Source organism: Dromiciops gliroides, chromosome 2 (assembly GCF_019393635.1).
Source record: "Dromiciops gliroides isolate mDroGli1 chromosome 2, mDroGli1.pri, whole genome shotgun sequence".
In the NCBI taxonomy this organism is placed as follows: domain Eukaryota; kingdom Metazoa; phylum Chordata; class Mammalia; order Microbiotheria; family Microbiotheriidae; genus Dromiciops; species Dromiciops gliroides.
The window spans coordinates 108,658,113-108,665,919 of NC_057862.1; the positions used below are offsets into that span (position 1 = coordinate 108,658,113).

The 7,807-nt window shown below is 44.3% G+C and overlaps 1 protein-coding gene across 2 annotated transcripts in view; it reads right to left on the bottom strand.

Moving 5' to 3' along the window:
- Positions 1–1,774, bottom strand: part of SLK (STE20 like kinase) — a 62,134-nt gene extending 60,360 nt beyond the window's left edge. For both annotated transcript variants that reach the window (XM_043982193.1, XM_043982192.1), the window contains exon 1: positions 1,486–1,774. In XM_043982193.1, coding sequence (XP_043838128.1) covers positions 1,486–1,635 — 150 coding nt within the window. In that variant the 5' untranslated portion in view covers positions 1,636–1,774. The remainder of the gene's footprint in view (positions 1–1,485) is intronic.
- Between the last annotated feature and the right edge of the window lie 6,033 nt (positions 1,775–7,807).

Consider the following 7,807-nt stretch of genomic DNA (forward strand, 5'->3'; position numbering starts at 1 on the left):
GAAAAAACAAAGATCCTAAATGAAAACATCAACAACGTTTCTTTATTCTCATTGGAAAATGAAAAGGTTCGTATAAAGGAACCACATTATTTGTAATGGCCCTATACCCCCAGAGTGCTAAAAACAATTGTACAAAAATATGGTTTAAATACAATGCAAGATGCCTGTTGTATAAAGCAAGGTTACACCTGTGCTACCAAAAGTTGTCCAGGCCATCCCACCACCTTCCTTTTACCTAAAGAATTCAGGATAACAAAAGTAAGGAAATCAAGTCCTGGTTCTGTCAATGACTTACAGAGCTCTAGACAAGTTTTGTTTAAATCATACCAGGCTGAGAGAGTCCTTGGAGATAATCTAATCCAACCACTTCATTTTATAGATGAGGACACAAGCCTGGAGAGATGAGGTGCCTAGCCCAAGGTCACACAGCCAGGGAAGAGCAAAGCTGACTCCCAGTCCAGTTGTTCTTTCCACTACAAATCTCCTAGTCTTCTTCCCCCACCCATGGCCTCCCAAACCGTCTCCTCTTAGACAACAAGCAGTAGATTCATTTGCTAATTTTTATAAGCAGCATATGACATCCTTCATAGGCAAAGGAGCAAGCTTTGAAGACATGAAATACTATTTATCCCTAACCATGACATCACATCTAGGCCATGGGTTTAAATCCAGTATCGTGGCAATCTTAGACTTCAGGATTAAAAGATTCCAAAAACATACTTTTCATAGAGTCTAAAAAAACAATTCACAAAAAAGTTGTTGACATTATCATGTCTTAGGGTTGAAAGCTCAAACCTTTTTTAAAATTTAACTTATGCAAAAAGAATTTTAAACTACAATTTACTGCTAGCTTGGCAATCTTCTGGGAAAATTCCTTCAGAAACTTTAGTTCTATAGTGTCTTGTCAATGAATTGAAGTAGACTTTGAATTGTTTTTTTTTAAATCATTATTCTCAACCAAAAGTGTAAAGAAAGATTATTCTGTGTGCTTGATATAAATAAAACTGTCATTCACAATAAAAAGTGACCTGTCTTACTCCAGGCAACCAGGATAACTAAGTGGACAAGGTGCTATGTACTGCAAGTGTGCTGCAAATACGATTCATTTGTCATTAAAAGTACATTAGGGTCAATTACGTGACAGGCCACAAAACCTGGATGCTACTTTTTATCTAAGTAACGTCTTAGCAGGCATCTAGCTTCTGTAACAGTGAAGCCTGCATTTCCTCGCCCGACCTTAGCAACCCCTTTTATATATAAAGGTACCTTCAGGCCCCATTTTACTCCATATTTAACCCAGCTGCCTTAGCTGGGTGAGAATGTGTATGGCTCTTGATCTGAAGTTTGACACTCCTGGACGAGGATGAGGCAGAAGAAAAGGGCTCCAGGGCAGGGGGCGTGCAGGACCCTAAGTAACCCTTAGGCGGACGTGGGGCCAGGGGCCGCCTCGTCCACGGGGAGCAGCTTCCCGGTTTGGGCTCTTACCTTGAACACTTTCCCGAAGGCTCCGTCCCCCAATTCGCCTATAATCTCCCAAAAGTCCTCGGGGTTCAAGTCTCTCTTCACATGCTCGTACTGCTTCTTCTTCTTGTCGCTGCCCAATTTGAAGATTTTACGGAAATTGAAAAAGGACATTTTTCCTGCCGGCCGAAGCGCCCTCCGGTTACAGAATAAAAAGCCAAAGTTTCTCTTGCTTCCTCCGTTTAGGTTTCAATCGCAGGCAGGAGGCGAGACCGGGGTCCCTCCGGGCGCCCCACTCCTCCACGCAGCCCGGCCGGGGAGGGCTGGTCTGTCCGCACCCCCGGGGAGGAGCGACCCACTCCCAAGGTCCCGGCCCCCACCGGGGAGAGGCGGCGCTCCGTGCCCAGCGACTGCCGGCCAACGCGCCTCCCAGGCGGGCGGGGAGGCGGCCGGGCCGCCCTCGGCCGTCCCGAGGGAAGGAAGCGGGGGGGGGGGGAGCGCCTCGCCTCCCGACCAGCGCCCCCGCGTCCCCCACCCCGGGCCCCGAGGACCCCGGAGCCCGCTGGGGGGCGGGGGATGGTGGGTCGAGGTGCGAGCTGTCCTGGCGCCGCGGCTGCCCGACCGCAGGCCCGCGTCACGCCAAGTCCCGGGAACGGGCGGCCAGCGCAGGGTGGCTTCTCAGGCGATGCGGGGGCGAACCGCCGGTCTCTCTCGCTCCCGGCCCAGTCGGCCTTCCCTCCCGGCCCCGCAGGCACCGCTCCTACTGCGCGAGGATCGAGCCGTCCTCCGCCGCCCGCCCAGTCTCCCAGGCGGCGCTCCCGCCTCGACCGCCTAGGTGCCTTCTCAGCCTCCCGAGCCTCGGCCTGGGGCGCGCGCCCGCGCCCTCGCACACGGCAGCGTGCCCTGGCCGGTCCCGCGCACGCGCGCTCGGGCCCCGCGAGCTCACGCAGCCGTTGGGGGAAGCGGTTGAGGACGGCCGCCGTGGGGACTTGGCGGTGGACGCGCCTTCTGCTCGCTTTCCTCAGCCTGAGACTGGGGGAGGCTGGGGCTGGGGGCGGGGGGTATCGGCTAGAACCCAATCACGATGATTTGAGTAACGACACATTGAACGCGGAGCGCATCCACGGCAAATATTATGGCGCCCTCGCTGCTCTCCACCCCGCCCTGCCAGAAATCCTTGACTCGGGCCAAGTGGCCTCATCACTTCATCCCGGAGTGGAGGATTTGTCATCGAGCCTCCAAGGGTGGCGGCCCGGCCTGGAGTCTGAGAGTATCTGTGCACATTCTGAGACTCTTTGCTTGGGTCACCTACTGAAGACACAGGGAAGAGCACCATCGCCTTCAAATGACTTCCCTTGTCTTATGATGAAAGTCCCCATAGTGTGGGGGTGAGAAAAAAGGGCTTTCTCATAACCACTTCCCCAAAGTTTATCCCAACCCTTATTTCCTCACATTTTAAAACAAGCGTTAAATGCCTACTATTTGCCAGACATTGTGCTAGGCGTGAAGGATACAAGGACAAAGAATAAACAATTCCTACTTGCAATGACCTTACAGTCTAATGGGAAAGACAAGAAGTACATATGGAAACAGATACAGCATAAATAGAAAGAGAATAAATACAGAGTAATTAAATACAAAGGAACTGAAGAGAGAGCATCAGCAGTTGAAGTAATCAGACAAGGTTTCAAGGAGAATGTAATGCTTGAGCTGTGTCTTGAATGAGAAGGATTCTATGAGTGCAAAATGCACTCTCCTAGAGATGGCCAGTGCAGTCATTGAAAGGAGAAATAGTGTGTTGGAGTCTCTTGAGGGAGGGACAGCAGGGCAATTTGCCCAGATCACAGAGTCCACAGAGCAGAAGAGGTGGAATGATGCTAGAGAGATAGGGTAAGGTTATGTAGGACTTTAAAAGTGAACTAGGAATTTATATTTTTTTACCCAGTGGCACTACAAAGTTACTGGAATTGGTTGAGTAGGTTAAGTAGGAAAGTCACATTGTCAAGATCAGATCTGCATTTAAGGAAAATTATTTTGCCAACAGTGTGGAGGATGGACTGGAGTGGTAAAGAGACTAAGGAGGCTATTGCAATAATATAGACGAGAGGTGATGAGTCCCTGAACCAAGGTGGTAGCTGGATAAACTAAAGAGAGGGCATCTGGATGGAGAAATGTGAAGATAGAAAGAACAAGATTTAGCAACTGATTGAATAGGTGGGATGGAGGAATCCATCCAAGAATAATGCTGAATTTACACGCCTGACACACTGGCAGGATGGCGGTGTTTTCAACACAAAGAGGGGAGAGAGGAAGCCACTAGATCATTCTGAAACCTGTATAGGGCTGTAACAGAAGATGGAGGTATAAGGGTGAGGGCTAATTAACAGGAACTATAAGCTCAGAATTAAGGTTTTAAAGTTTTAATCTGTAGATAACTTTTGAACTTGTTCCTTCTTTGGGGCCAGGTTCTGTCAGAGACACAGATTATGGTACTATTTGCATAAAGGTCACCTCCTACCCCTTCTACTCTCCTTCCCAGCCTTCTACCCACTTGGGGTCATCTTTCTAGCCCATACTATACCACCTCGCTTTAGTATCATAGATTTAGATCTAGAAGGGAACTTAGTAAAGGTTATTTTACCGATAAGAAAAAAGACCCAAAGAGTCACCCAAGTAACAGGCAGCAGAGCTAGTACTGAAAATACTGGAGGTCTTATTCTGAAATTCAACACTCTTTCCACCATACTGTGCAGTTTAGCCCTGCTACCTCTTAATTTCAAATCAACAGATATTTATATTTATCATGTCAACATATATTTAGAAGCCTTCTAAGGACAACAAGGCACTGTGCTAGATACTGAAGATGAAAAGGATAAATAAAACTTGATCCCTTGCCCTCAAGAACCTAAATACTCAAGGAGAGGTGAAATATACAAAAATAGCCATAGTCAAGGCTGAATGTAATGCTGCTGATAAAGTTCTATTTTACTGCCTCATTGTCTTGCAGACAGGTAACCTGTGTTATTAGCAGCTTTGTCAGAAAAGAGCAAGAACTGGAAGTTATTACCAAACTGAAAAGGTTTTAAGTACAGGTCTGGAGATGTAACTTGTCTAAAATCAGCCTAAGTCTGGAAAGGTTGATCATAAAAAGGTGGGTCATCAGGGGATGATATTTTTGTGCCTTGGAAAGTCATTATCTGTTAAGGAAGTGAAGTGATGTGATTTGATTTACATTAGTCAAATCACCAGCATTTGAAAGTACAGAAGAATGTTCCACAAAAAAAGTAAAAACAAAATTTTTAAGGGTTCAAAGGAGAGAGAAAAAATCATTTAAGCTTTTAGTAGCTCTATCCTCCACAAAGTCCTGGTTAGTAGCCAAATAACATACTAGTAGATGCAAAAGAAATCAAAGATCATGAAGAAAAAGCCTCTTTCCCCTTCTGATATCTAGAAAATCATTTTGTTAGTATCCTTCTGAATATCACAGGAATAATAACACCCAATAAAAGTTCATTCATTCAGAACATTTATTAAATATATTCAAGTTGGCTCTCTTCTTTGAAAAGGTAGAGGATTATTGATATGGAACACTATGACATTAGACTTGGATCATGTGTCAATTTTTCTGAACTTTTTTCTCTGTTATAAGGGATAGTTCTCTGAAAGAGGGTATACTAAGAAATGTATGTGATATAAAAATAAATATAGCAAAATGGATTGGAGTGTACAGATTGGAATATATGTACAGATGGGCCTATGGGAGCTCCATTCTGGAAGCTGAGTTGGTTAATGCCTCAGCACTGAAGAATATGCACTTTGAGATGATGGGGTAATAGTTTTATTGGATTGTTGGTTTCATGATGACAGCAAAGGGTACCTATGTCAAAAGAGATTGATCACTAAGCCAGAAAAAAACGACATATTCATTTGCTTTAAAGGAGAGACAACCACCTACTCTGTTCTTCCTCTCGCCAGAATATGTGGCAGGGAACTCTCTTACTGGGACTTCTTTTTTAGGGTAGGGGAAAGAAAACACACCGATGTCAGCTACAGACCATACCACTTTGGGACAACTTTGTTTCATTTAGCTAATATTTGCTTCCCTGTAGTTTCTACCTATTAATCCAGTGTTACCTTTCAGGAACAAGAAAAACAAGTCTGGTCAATGTTCTGTATAATAACCCTTAATATATCTGAGTATAGTGATCATTTTACCACCTACCAACCTGTTACCTGTCCTCTTTTCTAGGAAACCCATAGTAACTTACATCACTAATCTTTGTGTCACCTCTGGGCTCAGAGAGATCATGGTCAGTCCTAGGGGAGGACTTTATCCCTAAAAGGGTCAGGCTTTTCTTCTACTCTCTGGCTTGTTGTGGCCCACTCTCCAGAGTTCTGGGGAAATCTCTACTACAAAGCTTAAGCATGATTCATGTCTTGGAATCCATTCTAGAAAAGGTACTCAACACAATAGATGCCAGCTATTTAGCATCTCTACCACACCAAAAAAAAAATGTTTAAAACACAAAAGTGCATTTATTACTTAAAATATAAAATAATAACCTGTCATTGTGGGATAAAATGGACTGTACCTTTTTCACCTCAGATCTACACAATCTGTGCAACTCACAAGGTCCAGATCTCCTGGCCAGCCAAGGAATAGCTTAGACTCTTACTCCTTTAGCTATAGTGTCCACCTGTAATGTTTCTGCTCTAAGAAATAACATGTAGTCTGCAGGAAGCACCTCTGATCCAGGAACTGAGGAACTCTCAAACTTACCAATGGGCCACCAAGGCTCACAGCAAATTTTCAAGTGTTGTTCATTGTCCTGTCATCAGAGAAAGAAACAGAGAGCAGAAGAGATAGTCAAGAAAATGAAGTCTCAAGGCTTAATTAAGCAAGCTTCTATTCTCACTTCCAGGTGTTGAGTTCCATTACTATAACAGTTATCTTCCTCTAGAAGATAGTATTCCATCAAAATCACGTGCCACAACGATATGCCCTAGTTTATCAAAGTCTCTCTAAAAATGTGGCAATCAGAACTGGATGAATATTTCACGTGTGGTCTGGCCAGGGTAGAGTTATAGTGGGACCATCATTTCCCTGCTGCTGAACGCCAAACTACTAAAGTAACCTAAAAGCATATCTCTTCACTAAAGTCCAATACCTCAACATGGCATGAACATCAAAAGTTCTCAAAGCCAATGCCAACAAGCTGAGTCAGTCTTACTAAGCTAGAAATTATGATCTTAGTATCTCAGATCATCCTAGCTAAATTGAAAGAGGATTATAGAATCATAGATTTTGGATTAGAAAGGACCTTCCAGATAATCCTAGTTCTATGCCCTCATTTTACAGCTAAGAAAACTGAGGCTCAGAGAGATTAAATGACTTGTCCAAGGTCAAACAGGTTATAAGTAACAGCCAAGATTTAAACATGTTCTCTAACTTCAAATCCAATGCTTTTTCCCCCCTTTTTTTACCATACTATGCTGCCTCTTCAGTAACTCCCTATCACCTCTAGTATCAAATATAAAATCCTATGTTTGGCATTCAATGCCCTCCATAGACCTGTCCCCCTCCTACTTTTTCAATATCCTTATACCTCACCCTCACAGACTCTGCTATGTAGTGCTTGGCTACCTTGCTGTTCCTTGCATAAAACACTATTTTCTGATTGGCTGTCCCCTCATGCCTGGATTTCTCTCCCTCCTTATCTCTGCCTCCTAGCTTTGCTGGCTTCTTTCAAATCCCAGCTAAAATCCCACTTTCTCTGAGAAGCCTCTCCCAATTCCCCTTAATTCTAGTACCCTCCCTCTGTTGATTATCTCTGTTATATTCTGAATCACCAAACTCTGTTCCTCTCATTGGAGAATTTAAGGAGAGAGCTGAGCTCAGACATATCTCATCCAACTGCACTACTCTAGGACTTCTTGGATTTTTCCATCATGCCCCCTCTTTGAGGACCTTGCGCCTCCTTTTCAGCCTTTTTGTGTATTGTCTTCCATTAGATGATAAACTCCTTCATTAATGCACTTTTGGTGGAGTTGTGAACTGATCCAACCATTTTGGAGAGTAGTTTGAAACTATGCCCAAAGGGCTATAAAGCTGTACACAGACTTTGACCCAGCAAAACCACTAAGTCTGTATTCCAAAGAGATCACAGAACATGGAAAAGGACTTATATGTACAAAAATATTTATAGCAGCTCTTTTTATGGTGGCAAAGAACTGGAAACTGAAGGGATGCCCATCGACTGGAGAATGGCTGAACAAGCATATGATTGTGGCATATGATTTTGATGGAATACTTTTGTTCTATAAAAAAAAAGGAGCAGGGGGAAGC